We start from the raw sequence: 24,736 nt of genomic DNA, 5'->3' as shown, positions 1-24,736 counted from the left end.
AGGTTTTTGTCCTTTTGGATGTCCCTGGCTCATCACTTTGTCTTCAACCAGCTTAGTCCACATTTTGGCGCCTGCGTTTCGGCAGTCAATAAGCTGATTCATTCATCATCGCGTGAAGCTGGAGTCCTGCACATTTTTGGCAGCAGTTCAGCAGTCAGTGACAATCAACTTTTCGAGATGCCAGGATTGGCCTGTTGATCACGATCTACTACTTGGAGACCACTGCTGTACTCAAAACTCCAGATGTGGTCTCACCAATGCCCCCTGCAACTGAAAGATAATCTCCCTACTTCTGTAATTAATTCCTCTCACAATAGATCACAACATTCTAGTAATTTTCCTAATTACTTGCTGTACCTATCTACTAGCCTTTTGTTATTCATGCAATAGGCTCCTCTGCGTCTCAGAGCTTTGCAATTTCTTACCATTTGGATAAGAAGCTTCTTTTTTATTCTTCCTGCCAAAATGGGCAATTTCCCATTTGTCCACATTACACTCTTTTTGCCCACTCACTTACCCTATGTCCCTCTGTAGCCTCCTTACATTATCTTCATAATTTACTTTCCTACCCATCTTAGTGTCATCAGCAAATGATTCATCCAAGTCATTTACATAAATTGTATAAAGTTGAGGCCCCAGCACTGATTCTTGAGGCACATCACATGCTACATCCTGCCAATTAGAAAAAGACCCATTTATGCCAACTGTTTCCTATTAGCTAGCCAATCTTCAATCCATGTATGATGATACTGTGCTTGTAAGAGATGTACTTTAGTCATGTTTCTTGTGTAGGATCAGTTCTATGCACTCAGAGCTATTTTGTCTGGATCTAGCAGCACTGTATTGTTACTGCAGCAGCATAATTGATCTTAATTGCTACAATATTTGTTTGATCTGAACTAATGCAGGGGTCTGTTGTTGTGTTTTCCCCTGGGATATTGCAGAATAGGGCTTGATCAGGTTGATTGACAGGCAGGGTCATATGACTGGGTTCATCTAGGCTTTCACAGAGAACTCAAGGCAGTCTGCTATTTGGGATCTTTAAAGGGAGGTTGTTTTCTCTATATCTCTTGCTCTCTCTGAGGTCTAGAAACTGTAATCTACTGGGAAATAAATCTCTTTCTCTGAGATTCTGCTGTTGGGGTTGGAGCTTTCTCTGGAGGTTGCTGCATGAGAATTAGAAGACAAGTGTCTTCTTGGATCACTCTCTGGAGTTAAAAGACAAGACATTTAGTACCCATATAAGCATCTTTGGTTTGTGTGCTAACTGGTTCTAAAGAAGGGATTTATGTCTATGTGGGATACTGCTAAACTGGAACAATAGAGATAGCTAGCTGTTAACAATTATACTTTGTCATGTTTAAAAGTTATGCAAATTATTTTTGTTATATTCTAACGGTGTTCTTAAATAAGTTTGTTTTGATAAAAACTTTCTGGAGTGAAACACCTTACGCTCACCCTAATTTCAAAATCAAATGTAAAAGTTAGGGTCTAGGCTAACTTCATAAAATACCTTGGGGTTCCTGATCTGGTCCTTAACACATGCCAATATGTTACCCCCTACGCCACGAGCTTTTATTTTACGCAATAACCTTTGATGTGAAGTCCTCCTCTAGGGGAGGAAACTCTCCTGCTGTTGCTTCATTTGTGAAACTGCAGTGGGACAATGTTGGAACAATCACCTTATTCCACATTCGAATTATAATGCGACAGGAAACAAGAAGTGTTTCCACTACCAGTGCCTTTGGCCTTGCACCATGAAACCTTTTGCTACTTGATTGCTTCTGCCTGCATCCTATCACAGATCTTCCTTGTTGTTCTTTTTCCCACCCTCCCACCTTTCACTTATGCAAAACCTATTACATTCCCAAGTTTTTTTTCTATTCTGATGTAATATCACAGATCTGAAGCATTGGCCTGGATGTTACATTTCCCTAGTTCTGAGTTTGAAGGTGGGTAGGCTCATAAACTCCAACGAGTAATCTTCCCACTGGCCACTTCACTGCCCCTGACCTGTCTCCCATTTTACAGGGCGGGGGGAGCATGCAATGGAGGCACCAGAAATTAATAGCCATTGAAGTGTCTCATCCTGCATCCACTGCTGTTTTACTCATAACTGAGGGAAATGCACACCAAGCAGATAGCCCAGCAGTTTTACAGGGCTAATAACCATCTTTGGGGTCCCGAGCATGTCCATTGGAGCACCCTTTCTCCCTGCTCCCAAGTTCATAGCACCCCCACACCACGCTTCCGTCCTCTCAAACCCAGCCCTTCACCCCATTTGGTGGGGCCTGCTGGCCAGGTCCCACCAATACCTTCTGTCCAGCCCCGATAATCTCATTTTTAGGGACTGGCTGTCATCTCAGACCTGGCACTGGTGAAACTATAGTGCTGCCAACCAACCAGATTGTCTGGCAGCTCTCCAAGACAGGACTTCCTCCCCAGACTGGGGCCAGAAGTCTGGTCAGGGGGGGTGTGGCACCAGTTTTTCTGTGGGCGGGCGCCTGACTTCATTTAGTTGTGGAGGCGGGGACATGTAAAATCCAGCCTATTAACTCTGTCTCTCTCTCTCTGTCCACAGATGATGCCAGATGTCAGATTTCTAGCATCTGCAGTGAATTAGAAGATTTTTCTGCTCTTTAATTCAAGATTCGGTTTTCCTCTTCCCTCTAGATTATTTGGACTGCTTGTTTTGAATGCTCACTATTAACAATTATTTTGGAAAGTTCACCAGAGAGACAAACAGAAACTGGGGTGCACAAATTGTCCGAAACTTTTTTCTACAAAAATTTTAAAAATATACATTTTGTTTTTAAGTTACTTCTATGCAGTGCAGAGAGTGCAATAAGGAGCTGATGCCTGGCAGCTTTGCGCCGGGCTCTTACTTCTGGAGACTTGGTAGACTTGCTGGAAAGAGTAAAGGTGGAATCCCAGGGTGATGGCGAGGTAGAAAGTCAGCTCCCAGGAGGGCAGAGCTGCGCTGGGCAAATTCCCCCTGCTGCATGGCATCGCTCTCAGCTGCAAAAGAAAAGAAAACACACACGGCGATTATATAACAGGGCTCGTTTAAAACCTTCAACCCGCGAGCCGCACTCACCCTGACCTCACCTGGAGCCAGCCTCTGGCAGCCGCTCAACTAGTTGTCTTCAGCCGGCGGGATGATGTTTCCCCTCCGACGCCTGATTACGGCTGCACCATTACAAGCCCCCGGTTGCAGCCTGTAATAAGGTCGGGTGGAAAACTGGCTGAGTCGGTGGAAGGTTCTCGGTTTCTCACCCAGTTCTTTGTTCTTTCCAGTTTACTCCACTTCTGAATATTTGACAATATTAGTTTAATGTTTCAGTCCGCCCCCCTGGTATTTCTAAATCTATCCTTCATACCCCCACCCAGAAAAACATCAAACTTTTTGACGCATCAGTTAGAATCCCCACAGTGCAAAAGGAGGCCATTTGGCCCATCGAGCTTGCACTGACAATCCCCTTAACCCCACATATTTACCCTGTAATCTTCCTGACACTAAGAGACAATTTAGCATAGCCAATCCACTTATTCTGCACATCTTTCAGACTGGGAGGAAACCTATGGGGAGAGTATGCAGACTCCGCACAGACAGTCACCCGAGGCCGGAATTGAATCCGAATCCCAGGCGCAAGAGACATCCGTGCTAATCACTGTGCTGCACCATTGGTGCATTTTGCACTAGAATTATTATAGTTCCAAATATGAGGGTGTAGGTTATTTTCTTCTTCAGCCCAACCAAATGGGAAAATACAATCACATTTGGAACTTTCACTACTTCAGGAATTTCCAGTTGCATGTGATATTGAAGATAAAATATGGTTCCCCAGGCATGAACTCTATTATTGATAAAAGTGCAGATTGACAACATGATAAGGGGTTAAATTTTAAAGGCTTGTGGAGTTATTTAATGTATTAAGAAAAACGGTAAATTTTAAAATGTCAACTTTCAAGATTTTTGTGTCTTCCTGAAGAGCTGCAGCCAACATTACAATTTCCCTGTACCCCCAACTAAGATTGCCACCAAAAGCATAAATGGCCCTGGCATCTACCCTAATTTATTTAATTTACCCTGTATCCAGAATCTCAGGTGGCGAGGGAACAAGCTCATCAAAATGCCAAAAATATAATTAAGGAAGACTGGGAGATAGAAACCTTATAGCTGCTCTTTAACATTGGTAGGTGCCAGGTGAACAATAGAAGGGCCACAGCATGTGCAGCAAACAAGCTAATATCTTTATTTTTTAAATTTTATTTTGTTTTTTCAGGTTGACAATTGCTTCACTTTGTGCCTTCTCTAGTAAGGCTGCTATTTTTAATCATATTGAAAAGACCACAATGGATTTTCCATTGGGGAATACCCGATATGTGTTTCAAGAAGACGGTAATGGAGGGGGGAAGGGAAGAGAAACTAATAGTATATACACAGAGGAGAATGGCATCCTGAAGCCTTCTAATGTTGTACTACTATTGATCTCACATTATATTATTGTAGCAATGTTAACCCCCTAGTCCTCAGTTTTTAAGCAGTAAAGTATAAGGCAATTTAAAATACCACTGGGGGAGGGTGGTTTTGAGTCAAGAATTACCCTGCAGAAATAGTTAGTTTCAGGATAAAGTAATGAGAGACTTAATTAAAGCAGAAATTTTCAATTATTTAATGACAAGTGCTGGAAAATAAATTACCATCTGGGCATACCTTTTTCATGCACATGAGTAAAATGTTTCACTTGATAAATTTCAATTACATGAAACATGAGTGAAACTATTAAGATAACAAAAATCCTGTTAAGTAAAGAAAACTAGCTATTTATAAAGGGTTATAAATTTGCCTTGTATGATTTTCTGCTTTAACTGTTACATGATTGTCATGTGGAATTAGGTGGATTGTCACAGAGAGGGAAACCTCTGTACCTGATTGACAGTCTTGGCATTGGGAAGATGGGGCCCCACTGAAAGTCATTGGCTGCCCTTTCTAACAATCCCATTGCTCCACCTGCACCTCCACCCCCATGAACCCTGCCCGTGACCCCCATCCCACCCTCACTTACCTGTGACTTGGGTCCCTCACTGATCCTGGGCCTCAATGGGTGCATTGCAGGCAGCAACCATCATTTCTCCAGTAGCACTGCCTGCAATGAAAAGCTGCCTCTGGCCAGCAGCTCTTGGGGAGGGCAGGATTTCCAATTCCAGGATCCTTGTTCCCAGGGGAAGCCTGCCAGGCACTTAATATGAAGAGCCTTCCCCAAAGAAGGCAATACGACTGTCGTCAGCTCTCCAGCTGGCAGGCAAGATCCCCATCGTGGGGTTAAATACTTCCCATTGAGTATAATGCATTCTTGGAAGATGTGATTTCTATCTTTTATCTTCCCTGACCGGAAAGGCCATTGAATACAATTTATACCAATGGAGTGATTCATGTGTCACTTATTGCTGTGACCATCTCCTATAATTGGGCTTTGAGCACTTTTCCCCACTGACCTTAAAGAGGGCTTTTCTCATCAGCCTTATTTGGACCAGCCATAATTCATTGCATACCTCTGAAAGATGCTTAGAGGCTCCATGCTTTCTGACATTATCCACTAACCTGCAAGGCTACTTCAAATCCAAAGAAATTGTCTTTTAATGATGACTGGCCCATGGCTCATCCCCTACAGTCAGTAATGAAAATCCACCAGGAGTCTCCCTCAATTATTTAACCCAAGCACTCTTGACCCCATAAATTCGTGGGGACAGGGTGGCTGGGATTGACCCCCCTGCCACACTTGCAGCTAATCATGACTTACTTGCAGATGTGCTGTTATTTAATTACTTTTAGGTAAGATAACCAGGGAGAGGAATTCAACTCACAGTCAGCCTTGCTGCATCTGAAAATTGGGTCATCAACAGTTGAAAAATCAGGAGGGAAATCTCCGCTGCCCCTTTGATGCATTATTCAGACAGGATTATAAAAAGCAAATCAGCCTGCCCACCTGAAACAAGCCTGCGTGAACTTGCAAATCTTAATTTCTTTTAGTTGTAAGTTACATACGCGCATAGAAAATGGATACACATGATGCACATATAAAGTAAATTGAAGTGTTATTATTTTACAGTGGTAGAGGCACAAGTCATTTAAATAAGATTGTTGGGCCGGATGGAATTGATTTTTAAAAATTAAGTAAGTTATTATAAAGTAGGAGCACTCACAAGATCATAAATCACCCCAACTTTAAGTTCCTTCCATGATCTTTGGGTCCCACCAATTCTGGCTACGTCAGCAAGCTGACTTTAAGCTCCACAACTGACAGGCAAGCTTTCAATTGTCTCGTCCTAAACTCTGGAATCCTCTCACTTTGCCTCCCTAACTCTCTCTCCTTTTTAAAACCCACCTCTTTGACCAAGTTTTTGGGAACTGTCCTGAATGTCTTTCCAGGTGGCTCATTGTCAAAGTTTGCTAGCTCTCCTGAGTAGTACTTTGGGACATTTTTTTTCTGTTAAAGGCATTAAATGAATGCAAGTTGTTGTTGTCCCTAATCTCAAGTTTGTTAGTACGGAGAAGACTCGAGTAGCAGCCAGATGAAATTGTACAAGGAATCCCACAATATCAGACAAATCACCCAGATAACTTTTGTTGAATTCCTGCTGAGCAATTTAAGGTAAGGATAGGTTACATGCAAACTTCTGATAAATAGTTCAGATGAATTAAAAATGGGTCAAAATGTCCCAAAGTAGCTAATTATGTGTTGTACTTATTAACCTTATGTAAAGGTCTACATAATAAAACGTGTAATTAAAAATTAATTGTACCCTTTTCTGCTTCCCCCCCCCCCCCCCCCCCCGCCCCGCCCCCCATGCAAACTCAAGCATTCTGCATTATGTTGATACTGGAAATAACACCGCCGCTTTTACCCTTTATTTTATTTTGTGCAATTGTCCACCAGGTGGCCACAGAGACCAAATAATTTCTAGTAACCTAACAGGAATGTTAAAGCTCTTGAAGCTGGTTGTTGTGAAGCACAAGTATGTTACAAACATGAATATGTTTACTTTTTGCATGAATATTTTTGGGCATCACATTTGACCAACATCTTAACCCAACCAGCCATTTCAACAATGTGACTACGAAAATGGGGCACAGACTATTCTGCACCAAGTGGCTCATCTCATGACATTTCACCTGGATGGTTACACCTGCAACAACACACAAAAGAATCGACAAAGGCAAGGCAGAGCAGTTCTCTTGATTGATTATTTTGTCATTGGACTCTCTATTCTGCCATCCCCACCACCAGCAAACTGTGGCTGCACAGTCCACAGGATGCACCATTTCAACTCTGCAATTTAACAGCCCCTCTAAGCTGCACAGCGTCTACCACCAAGGGAAAAAGCAGTAAAAGCAGGGAACACCATCCTGAGTTGAGCATGTACAATTTTCGTTGTTACCACTTGGTCAAAAACCTACAACTCCCTACCTAATGTCTTTGGGAGCAGCATGATAGCACAGTGGTTAGCCACTGCTGCTTCACAGCACCAGGGACCTGGGTTTGATTCCCGGCTTTGGTGACTGTCTGTGCGGAGTCTGCACATTCTTCCCATGTCTGCGTGGGTTTCCTCCGGGTGCTCCAGTTTCCTCCCACAGTCCGAAAGACATGCTGGTTAGGTGCATTGGCCAGGCTAAATTCTCCCTCAGTGTACCCGAACAGCTGCCGAAGTGTGGTGACTGGGGGATTTTCACAGTAACTTCATTGCAGTGTTAATGTAAGCCTACTTGTGACACAAATAAATAAACTTAAAATTTATGGAATCGCCATCAGTACACAAATTATGGTAGGTCACGGAGAAGACCAATCTTCTCAAGGGAACTAAGAAGGGTATTAAAAATGCAGTATCATCCACATTCCATGAACAAATTTAAAACGTGTTTATGAACTGTGTTTTTGGCCATGTAATTCAATTTTTCCCTGCTGCATTAGCACATGTTACAATAATTTGCATCCTTGCCAGTGGTTCCATCTGTTCTGTTCCAGTTTTGAAATCATGAGACAGATTTGCCATGGCTATTTTATATTTGGTGAAAAATGTGTTTTTGTGCTTTATTGTAAATACAGCACAAAATAACAGTCCAGACTCATTCTTCATCAAACTGCAATTGTCATGTACAATACCATAGCCGATCAATTAAACTGGAAAAGAGGGTCTGCCCTCTTACTCTGCCAGGTCTTGCAATATGTAGTTCTTGTGTTTGAAATATGCCAACATATTTATGTATTTGAAAAATGCAAAATATTTCTGGATGGGAGTATATTGTATAATTATATTTTTAAAAGTGATTTATAGCAAAACCAATTCTTGGGTAGAAGTTCATTGGTTATTTTAGTCCTTCAGTTTCGTAATGAAAAAAAGTTGCACAGACTTAATTCATCAAATACAGTATGGCTCAGAGGTACTGTCCAAATGTTAATTGTGATACAATGAAACACAATAAAGGGGTCAATTCTGATCAAAGCGATAACCAAGCTATATATAACCAAGAGTTTGCATCAGGAGCATATTCATCCAGCTCACAAAAATGATTTCAGTCGTCACAATTGTTGATCACACGCTTTTGAATGTTTACAATTGTAAATGGCTATGTCAACTTTTCCTATTCAATTGTGCTTGCCAGTTGATTTGTTAGAATAATTTGCTGAAGTCTCTCTCCTATTTCTGTCATAATCTTGTACAGAGGAAAAAAACTTGTATTAGTTAACTGAATATGGGCAACATGATAAGCAGTTCACTAACATGTTATCAAGAAGCTTGCATAGGGCATAAGTCTAATGTACAGACTAACCTTACTTCATGCGTTATGTTTTTATATTGGGTAAACCTATGCCCACATGCAGTACTGGAGAGAAAAAAAATCTGTCGCTTGTTTAATCACAAGTTTGTTGAAGGACCAAATTATGTTGGAGTTTTGCTCCCATTTTTCTCAGGAGGCTGCCCTCCCCCAACAATTCAGGTAAAGCTTGCTGTCTTTCTCCATCCCGCAAAGCAGCTGTATCCTGCCTTCCCTCCACCCAATCCAGCTGTAACCCAGGAGCCCCTCAGTTCTCAGATCCTGGGATACTTTTCAGTATGCACAAGCTTCTTGACAACACTCTTGGTGCTTCCTAATCTCGTAGTGCTGTGAGATCTTGATAACTCACTCACAGATGCTCTTGGATGTGAAGACCCCTCTCCCAGTGGGAAACCCTTTGCCCGCACCCCTTCCTCCCCTCCCCCCAACTTCAGTTAGAGTTGAAATCCCAACCAAGCACTGCCACATCTTGGGCCCCATTCCCTGGGTTCCTAATTCCCCAGGGCTGACTTGAATATTGACATGTTGGTGGCTCTCGTGCTACTACTTGGCTTAGCACTCTATCCTTATAAAACTGCTAACTCACATTAGCAACACCACCAGCAACCTACTCATCAATGTACGATCCAGATTCACTCAATTATACTGCAACCCATTAACCTATCCTGAAGCACTTAGTAAATAACAAATTATACTGGCAAAACATGCTGAAGATACAAGTAAAATATTACGGCTCCACCATTTTTTGTTTTCCTGTGACTCATTAAGCCTCGTTGATGGTGAACCGCTGAAATTGAGCTTCATATCCGACTAGACTAAGCTTCAGAATCAACTTGAACATTGATATTCACTAAATCCAACCAGAGGTGAGGAGAATCAAAACAATGAATGGCTTTTCAACTTTGACTTGTTCCACTTGGTGCCAAAAATAGTAAGTAGATCACAGCTATTTTTAATTTGTTATCAGATAGTTACAAAAAATAAAACTCAAAGTAGAATGCATGTAGTCCATTATGTAATTGCCTAGCCTGGAGGTCTTACCCACGGTGACCCTCTCCCTCAACGTTGGCAAAGGTCCTACACCAGCTATAGGGGACATTTCCATTTCCCACACCAGCCATCCTTAGGATCGCTTTGGATGAGATTAACCAATTAGTACAGAATTATTGCCAGTTTTGTGTTGTGGCTTCCTGCTCACTGGGAACCAGTTTCAGACTGCCAAAACTAATTTCACTTAGAATTCTTAACAGCTGTCAGAGCAAAGAGACTTTCATTCCATCTGTCTGGCTGGATTGAAACTGAGGAGCTGTAATTGAAAGGATAGTATTCCAATTCACTGAGCAGCCATTTCCACAGTTGGTACCTAAAGGGATATGCATGAAAAATAATTCTGCTGTAAGTCAGCAACTTACTCATCAACTTTGCATTCCATTTTCAAGATTCAGATAATATAAAGGAATGCGCCTTTTGCGACTTTCAGTAAAATTGGTAAAAATGGCTATCATCCCGCTAGGTCTAAACATAGCACGGTTATAAAGTTGGACAAATGGTGCAATGTCTGGGCTGATGCCAATATCACCAACAAAGATCTGGCGAGTGATCCCACAGTCGAGCCACCAGGGTTTGACCTCCCTTGAAAACAGAGGTCTACACTCACAAGGAACCACCCTTTGAATGCAAGGGTGTCACACTTCTTCTTCCACAAATGGAATTTCAACAACAGCCTAGCATGCAGCTGTGGTCACCCAGATCAGACTGTTTGCCACATTGTTAATGAATATGATCTACACAATTTACCCCAGGGTTCAAGGCAATCCATCTAACAGCACACAAATCAGGCTGCCCAACTTGGACTTTGCCCTTGTAAAACTGCAAGATGTCACACACAGGGAGATAACCTTGAATATGCAATTTTTGCATACGTGGTGGAATGTTGCTTTCATAAGTCTCTTTAAAAAAAAACAATCATTTTATATAATTTATTATAACTTTTAAATTACTTTTTATATGCATTTCAAAACATCATAAAGCAACAGAATGTCAGAAAAAGCATTGATGGTTCCTAGGGAGCAGATAGGCATGATGCAATGAGTTTGGTCTGAAATGGAAATAATTATCTTGAACATATCAATAATTCATGTTGACTTTGTCTCATTTAAAAAATGTCTGGTCATAGCTTTTTTTTAATGCACCATATGGTCCATTAATTCTGTTAAATTAGCATTCTTGGCTGCTAATTCCCCTGCCATTAAATAGCAGCTTAAAAAATAGGATTCTTCTGCAAATGCACACAGAGATTTCAGCTTTGTAGACTAGTAAATAGGAAGCTGGCCCAGAATGGCCTCCTTCTGTCCCATTAGTTTTCTACATTTCTATGTTCTTATTTAATTTTGTTCATTTTCATATTGATTTCAAATCTGCAGATTGCCTGATCTGAAGTAGGACAATGGGAATATTTCTCTTAAAATCAAGCTTATTTTAACAAAATATGTTCTCATAATTGTCACTCAGCCAACTTGAAAAATTATTAGTGCATTGCAGAGTTGCACTGCTATTAAGTTGTAGGTGTCAGTATAAGGCCTGTACCTATGAAATATAACACAGCTTGTAAAGTCTCTGGGTGGCTAATCTTTAATTGCAGTGAGGGAACCAGGAGTACTGTCCATTTTCTGCTCTAATCAAATTCCATCCTATGTTTTAAAAGAGTGGACCACCTGGGTAAATTGACCTAAACTATACTGTGGTATGTGCTCAAATGATGCACTCGCATAACAAATGACCACGGTTCATATTTGACTCTTATCAGCACTGAGGTGGCCTAATGTTTCACATTATGTGCACGGTAAATCGCTTTATAAAAATTAAAGCAGTATTGGTAAATGTCTCTGTTTCCTCTGTACAAACTTCAACGTATGTATCAAGACTACGAATGCATGTCATAGTTTTCACTTTGGGGGAGAACACCAATGCAGACCACTTATTTAACAAAGGTGGGTAAATAAACATTATTCAGTGCAAAACAGTTGTTTCCAGTAATTTACAACTAGATCACCTTTCACAATGTATCAAAACAACAAACTTACTGCCCAGTGAAATGCTCACATTGGGTCCAGCTAGTCCAGATTATCTGGAGCTCCAGATAAATAGTCCAAAATCTTGACTGCAGAGCTGTTCAAAGAACTGCAGACATCAGTTGACCCTGCTCTCGTAGATCTTTGTGAATCAAAGACACAACTTTAGTCTGGACTGATTCTTTGATCTATGCGAGATAGCCCGATTGACCATTTCAAGATCTTCTGAAGACATGGAAAACAAAGTGATATATGTTTTAACCATCCAAACAATGCTTTGAGAAACAGAGAGCATACTGATCTTTAGACTGAATTGATGCAGTAATAATCCAATTGTCAACAGATTAATACCACTGACTCAACATTTAGTCAATGGGAGGTATTTAACCTTTTCTTTGCAGAGTGTGGCAGCGTTGAAGCTGCAGCTTTCTCTACTGTATTACTAGAAACATAGTGCATAAAAGTTCAAGGGGCAGGTCCCACAACAGTATGCTGGGAGCCCACCTCGCCAGCAAATTTGTTTCGTAAAGATTGGGGTTCCATTTCTAAAGGTCACCCAGATGCACAAATGTTAAAATGGAACTTCCCCGCATCCTCCCCCCCCAGCACTGCCTGGCACTGCCCCCACTGCCATGGACCATTGCCAGGAACAGTGCCTGGGCACTGCCAGGTACTGCCTGGTCATGACCCTCTCTTTCCTAAGTAGTGCACTCACCTGAGTTCCTCCAGCAGGTCTGCCTGCCAGGTGCACGCTGTGGACGACCCATCGTAATCCATGCTAACGTGCCCACACACTGACGTGAATGGATTATCTAAGGTGGGGGAGGGGGGAGATGATCAGGTGTAAGAGATCTGATAATGACATGCACGTTTATTATAATGGGGTTCTGATGTTGAACATTGGGATTCCTGTTGTGGGGACAATCACAAGGAGACTTAACGCCAACGTAAAAATGCGATTTTCCACTCCTGTCACCACACCAACCCGAGAAGAACGGGAATGGAAAATATGGGCCATTATTCATAAATTATTTTTTCCCTTTGATTGACATAATCATGTGGGCTCAACACCCCAATCTCAGCCTTATATGCCGTGCCCAACAAATTAGTGGCCTTCCAGCACTGACAGCGTGCAGCTCCACCATCAGAGGGAAGGCAGAGAGTAACTTTTCAACTTCCCCACGAGATGTCTCACAGCGCCAGCGATCCAGGTTCAATTCCAGCCTCGGGCCACTGACAGGGTGGAGTTTGCACTTTCTCCCAGTGTCTGCGTGGATTTCCTTCAGGTGCTCCGGTTTCCTCCCACAGTCCAAAGATGTGTGGGTTAGGTTGATTGTCCTGCTAAATTGACCCTAGTGTCAGAGGGATTAGCAGGGTAAAGGAGGGTTGCGGGAATAGGGCCTGGGTGGGGTTGTGGTTGGTACAGACTCGATGGGCCAAATGGCCTCCTTCTATACTGTAGGGATTCTGTTCCTTTCTTTCTTTGTGGAGCATCTTGGGACATATTTCTACATTAAAAGATATTACATAAAATGTAAGCTGTTGCTCTACAGGCTTCAAGTCATCTACAGAGTGTGTCTACCCACATTCCAGAACTGATGGAAAGCTGTTCAGCCTTCCTGATCTGAGATAAGAGCCAGAGGTATGCCAAGTCCTCATCAGAGAGTTGCTCTGCACTGACAATACCGCACTAGCATTCCAAACTGAGGATCCCCTTCAGCAGCAAATGGACAGACACTCTCACATCAGCAAAGAGTTTAGTTTGAGCATCTCTGTCACGTGGACAACTGTCATGGTCCAGGATGTAGCCGTGCCACCATTGATCGGTATTTATAATGTGACAATATTAGTTGTTGATAACTTCACATATCTAGGCTCCATAATTACCAGTAATCTGTCACATGAAGCTGAAATTAATGCATACTTTGCAAAAGCTTTAGCTGTTATGTCCACACTGAGTAAGAAAGTGTTGAATAATAGCAACCGAGGACACCAAACTGTGAACCTACCAAGCTTACACTGGTAAGACCTGGATAACATATACTAGGCAGGAGAAAAGGCTGAACAGTTTTCACCTTCACTGTCTCAGACATATCTTCGACCTCTCTTGGCAGGACGAGGTCACCACCAAATCAGAGGTTCTGGAAAATGCTAATTCAATCAGCGATATTTATTGCTAAGCCAACAACATCTGTTGGCTCAGCCATGTTCATTGGATGAATGATGGCTATATACCTAAAGACCTCTGAATAAGGAGCTGGCCACTGGGTCATAACCTCCTTGTTGTCCAATTCTCCACTACAGGTACACTTGCAAGTGAGATATGAAGATGGCAAACATTGACAGTAACAACTGGGAGAGAGTCTCTGGCAGCTATGACCTCTGGAGGATGACTGTTTGGAAGATAATTGGAAGAGGTGAGCAGAAACCACAAGTTTAGCTGACCAAGGAGAGAGCCCAGAGAATACAGAGGCCAGCAAATTGTGCACCTTCTCAGCCGCTTGTATTCCTCTGCAGTAAATACAGCAGAGACTGCTATACCAGAGTAGGGCTCCTGACACCAGGCAATGTTTAACACAGAGTTGACCACCATGGCCCAAACTATTGTCCTACAAGACAGAAGGCTGTCGCTTTGACTGTTCTTCAAACCCTGGGGCTAAGCATCCTTTATTTCATCAAATTTTGTGTGCATTATGGAATTGACTGGACTTTTTTGCAGAATTTCACACTTGTGTGCGTGCAAACTATTTTCAGAACGTCTTCTTGTGCGTATATTCCTTTCAGACTGCACAATATCAGCACCCAAAGGAGACATTCCCGAGCAGAAACTCTGTATAAAGATATTTTTAAGTTTGTGGAAAATAGATGGCCACACAAAAGCATTTTATACTGCATGTAACATTTCATAAAGTTGAAATATATCAAATCATTGAGCATCATTTCAAATTTATATCTGTTTTGTGTATTTTTATCTTAACAACACTGTTACAAGGAGCTGCCAAGTAAAGACAACAGGGCGGGGTGTGGGGGTGGGTGGGACAGTGTGGCGGGGGGGTGCAGGCGAGACATAATAATCTGAACCTCCTGGCAACCATTTCAGGGCACTTGAAGATACAAGAGCAGGTTGCTGACCCATGGGAGGTGTGTGGCCTGCTGAGAAAAATCAAGAGATTTCATGCACTCACAAAAATTAACAAAATAGAAAACATCAGCATGTTGGAACTTGTAATTCAAAATTCAGTTTTATGTACACACCCTAAGGATTTAAAATGGTGTTGGACGATTCACGCCTTGTGAAATTTCTGTCATGCTGAGTACATCAGATCATCCAGTGTTTGTCTCTTAACAATAGTGAATGCATGACGCACATTAGTTTCTTTTTGCATCTGAATTTGGTGGAATGCATGGAGTTGGGATCTGATAAAAAGGATTATCAAAATCAAGAGATATTGGAGACAGTAAGACACTGCCCACCCTTTAGAACGTCCTGCTCCCCTGTCAAGCATGACCTGCTGCTGAAATAATGAATCACTGAATTTACCTCAATTCAGATCATTTACACGATTCTCCTATGGGTAAATGCTTTACCTTAATGCCAAGGGTGTAGTGGTATTGTCACGAATCTAGCAATTTGAGAGACCCAGCCTAGTGCTCTGGGGACACGTGTTCAAATCCCACCATGGCAGCTGGTGGTATTTGCATCCCATTTATAAATCTAGTCTCATGAAACAATCAGTGATTGTCATAAAGACCCATCTAGTTCACCTTAAGGGGAGGATATTTGCTGTCCTTACCCTAGTCTGGCCTACATGTGATTCCAAACCCACAGCAATGTGGTTGACACTTTCTAAACTGTCCTCCAAAATGTTCAGTTCAAAAGCAATTAGGTGTGGGCAACAAGAACAGGCTTTGCCAATGACACAGCAACATCCCAAAAATATATATTGAAAAAGGGGGGCAAATTGCAAATTTCACTACACAGCATCTTTATATATTGCTGCCAGCACTCTTATCTCTGGATCACAAGTTGTGGGTTCGGTACTTGTAGTCCTGCCTCTTGGTCACAGGGGAGTGCGTTCAAGCCCTACTGTGGTTTAGTGGGCAGTACACTTATTTCTCAGTCACCGGGTTGTGGCAACTCTGGTATCAAGTCAGGAATGAATTTACATTATTTAAGGAATCTTGCTCAGTAAGTGAAACTGAACCACTTAACTATGTTAACAAATTTAGTATAAGCATTCATTTTGGCAACGATGATGAAACAATTCAAATTCAATGAGGTGTTCCTTTGGCACAAAGTGATGTCATTAACAAAATAAGAGGGCAAAGAAACTCTTTAGAATTGTTCTTAGCAGATTAATAGTCTTAATCAAGTGGCAAAGCAGTTAGTGAAACTCAGCTAAACACAAAAGCCCATTACGCCTCTCGAAAGCCAAAAGGTTGGAAAAGTTATGTTTATAAAATAAATGTTATTGGCCCAGCCTGACTCGAAAATTGCCAGAACAGCAGTTTTAGAATCAATACTTCCCATTGGCTGCCCCATTATTTATCTGCAGTTTTCTATATGACTGTAATCCGAGTGAAGATGTATGTAACTCGTTCCACTGTAACTGATTTTTGTGGTCGTTACACATTGCTGTTTCGGGGGATTCTCCTGTTGCATTTTCTACATTAGCAACTACACTTCAAAGGTTTAGGCACTCCGGGAAGTCCTGAGGTCATGAAAGGTGCTATAAAAATGTAAGTCTTCCTTCTTTTCTTCTCACGGTATTCTTTCCTTATTTCTACTCTACTATAGGCTAGACCCACACAATAAAACAGGCCTGAACATTGCCCATTGGCAAAATGCAAGCAGAAATTCATATGCAACACTTTTGTTTTACAATTTTTCAATTATTAACCACAGCATGATTTCAAATTTTCGATATGAACTGTTGGTGGGGAAGGCTCCCCTAAGAAGAGTAAACTTCTAAAAGTCATAAGTCCATGGTTGTTAGCCACGGGTGTCTAAAACAATTTTGACAGTGGGAGGCAGCATAGTCCTGTCCTTACTCAGTGTCCATAGACTGCAAAGGTCATTGCGAAGTTAACAAGGGAGAAAATTCTGGTCAATTTCCCTTCCTCATTCATAAGCCTGGGGACACTACTGGTAATTATAGTACCCCGCTATTGTACTGATTGAAATCAGCTAATTCAGCAAAGACCCAGGATTGAACCTGATGTGTGTAGTTCAGTATTGCACCATTTAATGTGTTTTCCTACTGAGGCAACAGGGAAGCTATAATTTGCTATTTTATTGTAAACTGTGCACATAACTATTGAAGTAAATGGAAAAACATGGCAACACCATTTTTCAGACGGACCATTTAAACATAACACTGCATTCACTTTAGAATGGCAAGTAAATCTGTTTTTGCTTAAAGAATTAACTTTTACAATCAAAACATTAATTAGAAGGTACTTATTTAAAAGATTACCCACCCATGAAGGGATGAGTAGGCTAGCACTGAAAAAGGCAACATACCAACGAGCTTTTAACTGTTAAGCTATCTAGTTTATTGATATTGAGTTTGGTATCCTGGTCCTGGTTTCCTAGTCTTCTGGTATTTTGATATCCTGGTTTAGCCATGCTGGTGTTTTACACCATGGACCTTCACTTTGATTTCTCAATAATAAAAATGAAATCAGCTACCCATAGTTGAGATGCTGAGTGTTATTCAGTAAGAGCAATTGCGCTGCTTACTTCACAGGGCATTGCTAGTCATTTTGATAAGAACATTTCAATCAGCGATTGATCTTAAGAGACAACGTTCAACTGAGTAATTGGACCAGGATCCATATCACCAATAATAATTCTCAGCATGTATTCTAATGAACACCAAAATGCTAAATTGCCGCTTAGTGTCAGGGGGATTAGCAGGGTAAATACGTGGCGTTGCAGGGATAGGGCATAGGTGGGATTGTTGTCAGTGCAGGCTCAATGGACTGAATGGCCTCCTTCTATACCGTCGGGATTCTATGATTCAATTTGCAAGTCCAAATGTCCTTCCAATTGCATGATAAGTGTTAATTACTGCCAATCAACCTCATTGACACTGAAAATGAACTATCCATTCCTTCAGATGTTAATTGTTGTTGGATATTTAGAAAACGTAAAATTTTATATGACATTTTCTTTTCTGTCTTCCCTCTCTCTTAATCCAGTCTTTCTTCACTTCTGTTTATTTCTGTTTCTGAATTTGAATTGACATTGAATTCACTCACTTTAATGTATGTTACATTCTCGGTCCTTCTACATAGAAACATAGAAAATAGCAACAGTTTTGTTCATTTCGCAATCCTTCAATCTGAATGAATAAGGAGACACATAATTGTTTGCTCTGGTGACTCAGGTCCCAGATGCCCTGTTTCCCTTGCAATGAGATTATCAGCTTACATTTTCAGCAAAATACCTTCTAAAAATTGCAAAAATCTAAGTGTACAAGAACACATCCAATTAACAACAGACATCATTAGATGGCCTATCACAACAAATTATGACCAATTACTTATATACTGTAAGTCAGGGTTTCCCAAACTTTTCCAGTCACAGATGCCATTTGACCTCCCAAGAGCACTGAAGGAACACCTGAGAAATATCCTTACTATAGGATGTTTGTGAAACCACAAAAAATGATTATTATTGCGCAATAGGTACAAGCATACAAAAACAAATTTAAAAAGATGTTTCTGTGTCTTATTTGCATACATTTATTATAATATGAAGGCCCTGTTATTCAACAAGTACTTCCAAGTCTTATCTTTTTGTCAATTTTAATGCGAGCGCCCATTCAAACACAATCCCTCCCCCCCACCACTCTCACCCTCACCCACTCTCACCCTCCCCACTCTCACCCATACCCACTCAGCCACCCTCCCCACTCATCCTCACCCATTCTCACCCGCTCTCAGCCTCACTCATTCTCAAGCACCCTTATCCACTGGCCTCCTCCTGGGCCCCCCTGGCCCTACCCCAGCTCTTGTCAGGCTCACCCGCCCCTGGCTCTTCAAAGACCTCTCCGGTCCCGGCTCTTCTCAGGGTCCCCTGCCCTGGTTCTTCTTGCCCACCCCACCCCTCACCCCCATGGCCCTGATTCCTCTTGGGCCCCAGCTGTACCGACAGCAGAACCCCCAAAGGAGTCCTGCAGAACCCTGGGGTATCGCAGGACTCAGTTTGTGAACCCCTGCTGTAGGTGACGAGCTTTCTTCCCCCACTATCACCACCAACTGATCATAGAGTCATAGCATTTTACAGCACAGAAAGAGGCCCTTCAGCCCATCGTGTCTGTGCCAGATATCAAGCAGCTATCTATAATTCAATTTTGTGTATCTCCTCATGTGTATAATGGGACAGCCAATGGGAAGTATTGATTCTAAAACTGCTGTTCTGGCAATTTTCAAGTCAGGCTGGGCCAATAACATTTATTTTATAAACATAACTTTTCCAACCTTTTGGCTTTCTAGAGGTGTAATGGGCTTTTGTGTTTAGCTGAGTTTCACTAACTGCTTTGCAACTTGATTAAGACTATTAATCTGCTAAATCTACTCAAGCTGAAAAGTTACATTCTTTCACAAATACAAAACTGTGTGAACAATCACCAATGTCCTTTAATGTATGATTTATGTTATGCAATGACGTAGTCAGAAGTTGAGCCATACAAGCCAATAAGTTCGCAGCTTTGGTTCCTGGTGCGTGTTAACTAATCTCAGACAGAGTGATGGTAAGAATGCTAATTGGCTTCTGCTTTTCTGAGATTGGGTGGAGAAGGGATGGTCACAGTGTTGTGAAAGGTGGGGTTGAGAGTGAGGTAATTGGAGTTTGGATTTGGATTGATGAGTAATGTTGCCTTAGTTAAATTTTTCCAACGGGGAGGATCAAGAGAAAGAAGATAAACTGTTAAATTTATCACTTATTCAGGTATGAGCGTGCCTTCTCTGGTTCCAGTCCACCTCCGAATTACTTATGGTCAGAGCCTGGTGTTCCTCCCTAAAATTCATAACTGAAATCTCCCAGACTAGAAGTACAAGCTGATGCTTGTGGCAGTTGGAATGAGTAAGGCAGGATGATAAGAGGTGTTGGTCTCATCACTGCCATCTGCTTCTGGGCCTTCCTGGATGCCTATGTAAACAGAAAGAACATATGTTAGAAAGCTGGCAGCAAAATGTCTCTTCATACAGAGCTTGCATAGAGAGAGGGTGAGAGAGAGAGAGAGAGAGAGAATGAGTAAATGAATTCAGAAAGAATAAAAATTAAAGGATGATATTTGCTGTAAGATGAAGGAGCCCCTGACCTGCATCCTTCTCTGCTATTGCAATGGATTACACACCAAGAATTTCTAATTTGGTTGCTCTTAAATGGATTAATGGCTGGGAGTTGGGAGATTTGTGACACATCTATGTGTTCCCCTTTCAGAAAAAACAAAGCAAATGGACACTGGAGGAAGATATAGTCATGCCCATCCTGAGGGGCTGGATTTTTTTGCTTGTGGCAGAGTCTGGGCACCCTGGCATAAATGTCAGGAGTGAGCCCACCCCTTCTTGGCAACTCAGCCAACAGCTATTTAATGCCCATCGACCATTAATTGGCTGGAACTGGGCTTTCTGTCCTCACCTGGGAAGGAAAACCTGCCTCCAAGAACTGCTGGTCAGTCAAATAGTCAACAGCTCTCTGGTCAGCGCCACCAGGAATGTTTAAAGTTTATTTATTAGTGTCACAAGTAGGCTTACGTTAACACTCCAATAAAGTTACTGTGAAAATCCCCTAGTCGCCCCAGTCCGGCGCCTGTTCGGGTACACCGAGGGAGAATTTAGAATGGCCAATGCACCTAACCTGCACGTCTTTTCGACTGTGGGAGGAAACTGGAGCACCCGGAATCTCATGCTACACGAGGGGGAGAACGTGCAGACTCCGCACAGACAGTGACCCAAGCTGGGAATAGAACCCAAGTCCCTGGCGCTAAGAGGCAGAGTGCTAACCACTATGCCATCGTGCTGCCTTTTGCTGGGATTAAGTCCAGCACCAGTGGTGATCATCAAGGAAGCCGGGCGCAAAGACATGTGGGATGATGTCTCTCCAGTGCCAGGCAGGCAGACAGGCAACGTGGACATAAATTTCCACCCTATGTTTCAATTTGTTTATGCATCAGTAAACTTACAGCATATTTTTCTTAGAAACATGCATTGTGGGAACAACTTGAAAGGTTCTTTTGTGTTTATTTCACTGCCATCTCAAACCTTGACCTGCCTCACATGGAAATGTTTGCACACATGTGAAAGAGCTGAAAGGTTGCGCAAGTGTTTTTTGCATGTTACATCAGTAAACCCACACCAGACTGAGAGTGAACTTCATGCATCATGCATATATGTTTTGCCGGGATCTTCCAAGGAGCGGCAATCATTGATGGTGCTCCTCATTTCTTGAGGGGCGGGCCCCATAAGCCTGACTTTACCAGAAATGCGAAGCGCACCATCCTTCCAAGAGCTCATCACAGCACTGAAGAGCTGCACAGGTGAGGGAGAAGAAAGGATATGTCCCTTTTTATGACTTCTGGTGCCATTTGGTAAATTTAAATGAAAGCAAAATACTGAGTGCTGTAAATCTGAAATAAAAACAGAAAATGTTAGAAAGTCTCAGCAGGTCTGGCAGCATCTATGGAGAGAGAAACAAAGTTAATGTTTCAAGTCCAATATCATCCCTCTTTGGAACTGTTATTAGCGGTGAATTTAAATTCCAGTGTGGATATTAGTGAATCGATGAATTGGGTAGTTCGGATAGGTGGGTGAGATAAGTGGGTAGAGTGGGTGAGGTGGTAGGCGGGTAGAGAGCAGGTAGTTATGTGAGAGAGTGGGAAGGTGGGTTAAGGTTGTAGTCAGGAGATCGAGGGATAGTCGGTGTCAGTTTGAGTGATTGGGGTGTCAGATGTGTAGTTACCAAGGATTTTATTTTATTTATTATTGTCCTATGTTTTGGGATACAGTGAAAAGTATTGTTTCTTGCATGCTGTACAGACAAAACATACCATTCATAGGGTACTTAGGGGAGAAGGAAAGGATAGGGTGCAGAATATGGTGTTGCAGTTACAGACAGGGTGTAGAGAAAGATCAGCTTAATATATGATAGGACCATTTACCAGTCTGATGGCAGCAGGGAAGAAGCTGTTCTTGAGTTGCTTGGTACATGTTTTCAGACTTTTGTATCTTTGCGTGGGGTCCTTGATTATGCTGGCTGCTTTCCCGAGGCAGCGGAAAGTGTAGATGGAGTCAACGGATGGGAGGCTGGTTTGTGTGATGGGCTAGACTACATTCACAACACTGTGTAGTTTCTTGCGGTCTTGGTCACAGTAGGAGCCATACCAAGCTGTGACACATCTGGAAAGGATGCTTTCTATGCAGCATCTGTAAAGATTGGCGAGAGTTATAGTGGAAATGCCAAATTTCCTTAGCCTACTGAGAAAATAGAGGCATTGGTGGACTTTCTTATCTATAACATTGGTGTGGAGGGACCAGGACAGATTGTTGGTGATCTGAACACCTAGAAACCTGAAGCTCTTGACCATCTGCACTTCATCACTGTTAATGTAGACAGGGGCATGTTCTCCACTGCATTTCCTGACATCGACGATTATCTCCTTCATTTTATTGACATTGAGGAGGGATTATTGTCTTTGCAGCATTTCACCAGATTCTCTATCTCTTTCCTATATTCCAACTCGTTAGACTAGGAATTTTCTGTCTAACATTTCCTGGGTAATTATCCAGGTAAATATGCTGAAACTGTCCGAAGGTTCCAACTCTAGCTGAGTCAAGACATTCACAACGGTTGCTGGGGAGCAAGGGGTTTACCTAACAGAGGTTGAAGCTCCCTGGGCAATTCCTAGGGAGCTCAGTTCATCAGAATTTCCATGGGGTCCTGATGATCCAGAGACCAGAAGATTTAGATCTTTAGATAAATACTTAGTGCTTTGAAATTGGTGATCCTCCTGTAATTGTCAAACTACTTGCATATTTGCTCCCATGACCTCTGGACATAGGATACAATGTACATTCTTTTGGCCACCTCCTCCCATGCATTGTGGACAGTTGGCCGGAATTTTACCGGCCCGCCCGCCCCGGAATGCCGGCTTGCAGAACGGCATTCTCCGTTGGCCTCGGGCAGGATCTTACGAGCCTCGGACGGGCGTGCTGGTGAAATTCCTCCCATTATGGCTAGTCCTCCTTTCTTAACCCTCTGCCATTATTCCACAAGATCAAAAAGAAATAAATAAGACTTCCAAAGGATATCCTCCTTCCCTTTTTAAGTGGTCGCAAAAAGCCTGTATGAGGTGGAGCACCATTTATACCCTTTACCATAATGTTAGAGCTCTCTCGAAGTGATTTTGACTTTGTGCAATTGTTGCAAATCGATGACAGCAAATTGACAGCCCATTGTGATTTTTTCCATCAATGGAAATAAAAGTTGTGAAAGGCATAAAATTGTCTGCCAACTTGTTATAACCATTTCATACCCGAAATGCTAAGTCAAACTTACTGCCCCCCCACCCCCCCATTCCCATTCCTCTCACCTTCTCATTTCAAACAAAATCTCCACAGTGAACTTGCACACAGAATAATTAGCTAACCTTGCAATACCTTAGCTCTGTGCTGAGATTGAAAAGTTTAACTTATGCTTATTATTATTTATCACACCACCCTGTATTTCTTTCCTTCGTGGCAATTTCCCCAATCCTCAGGGTAAATCAGCAATTGCCCTTTATTCATGAGGCTTTTTTCTCATGGCCATTAACTGTTAGGAAATGTGCCTGCACGCTTCAGAATAAAAGTTAGATTCAATACAATCACCGCATAAGCTTGTTCACTTTTTAAAAATAACTCTTTTTTGTGCCTTGAGAGATTTTCCCTTTCGTACTGCAAAATCCTGCTGGAAGTCATTGCGTGATCCCTACGGACGTGCAAGAGAAATCGCAAATTCCAAAAAGTTCTGTGGAAATAAAATACTGGGTATTAGGTTACACAGTAACAATGGTGGCCAAGTCTAGTCGTATCCTCCCATTTTCCCACAGTGGACTAACTTGCAGCAGTCCTTTTGTTTATTATAAGTTCAGACATTGACTGAGAGGTTGGAAAAAGGACCAACGGTGCAGGGGGTGAAGTAACTGCTTGGCACAGAACTCAAAACCACTCGGGGATTACAGTTCTGATGAAAAGTTCCAGTAAAAACAGAAAAGAGTTTTTTTTTTCTTCAAGCCATGCGTTTCCTTTATGGCATTTTTTTGAAAGAATGTGTCTTTGGTGCTCTTTGGCTGTCTGACTAACCCTCATGGGGTGTGTCTGCGGTTTGCTCCACACAGTAACTCTTTTGTCTAGGGACTGCCGCCAAATATACAGAAAGGTGGAGTGTTTATATAAACGTCACATCTGCTCATATTATATATTTTAAAAAACTTGCTCGGAGGGAGCGGGTTGTTCAATCACAGCAAGACTTTAATGGCATTAAACAGTGATAATATTTTGCAAAAGTTTTCAAGCAAAATAAAACAGAAGTGGCTAGGTTTTGGATTCAAATACAGTATTTTGCCAGAACTTAAAAATTAAAAAAACTGTAAAATATTCCTTAAAGTGGTTAATATCTTTATTTTATGCAATATGCGCTATCCTATTTCAGGAACATTTTCATCCACAGTAAAAAGGGAATTACACTGTCAGAGTTGAACACATGCCAGCTAGTCACATACATACATCCTGCAGTGAACATACAGTTGTAATTATATGCAGTTCAAGTCATGTGAGC

At 41.9% G+C, this 24,736-nt stretch overlaps 1 protein-coding gene across 1 annotated transcript in view; it reads right to left on the bottom strand.

The window, feature by feature from the left end:
• Positions 1–3,163, bottom strand: part of hhat (hedgehog acyltransferase) — a 211,320-nt gene extending 208,157 nt beyond the window's left edge. The window contains exons 1-2 of the mRNA XM_078229731.1: positions 3,109–3,163; positions 2,886–3,018 (exon numbers count right to left, since the gene is read on the bottom strand). Coding sequence (XP_078085857.1) covers positions 2,886–3,009 — 124 coding nt within the window. The 5' untranslated portion in view covers positions 3,010–3,018; positions 3,109–3,163. The remainder of the gene's footprint in view (positions 1–2,885; positions 3,019–3,108) is intronic.
• Between the last annotated feature and the right edge of the window lie 21,573 nt (positions 3,164–24,736).

The sequence above is a fragment of the Mustelus asterias genome, chromosome 15, assembly GCF_964213995.1.
Source record: "Mustelus asterias chromosome 15, sMusAst1.hap1.1, whole genome shotgun sequence".
Lineage (NCBI taxonomy): Eukaryota > Metazoa > Chordata > Chondrichthyes > Carcharhiniformes > Triakidae > Mustelus > Mustelus asterias.
This window is presented reverse-complemented; position numbering and strand designations above follow the sequence as displayed.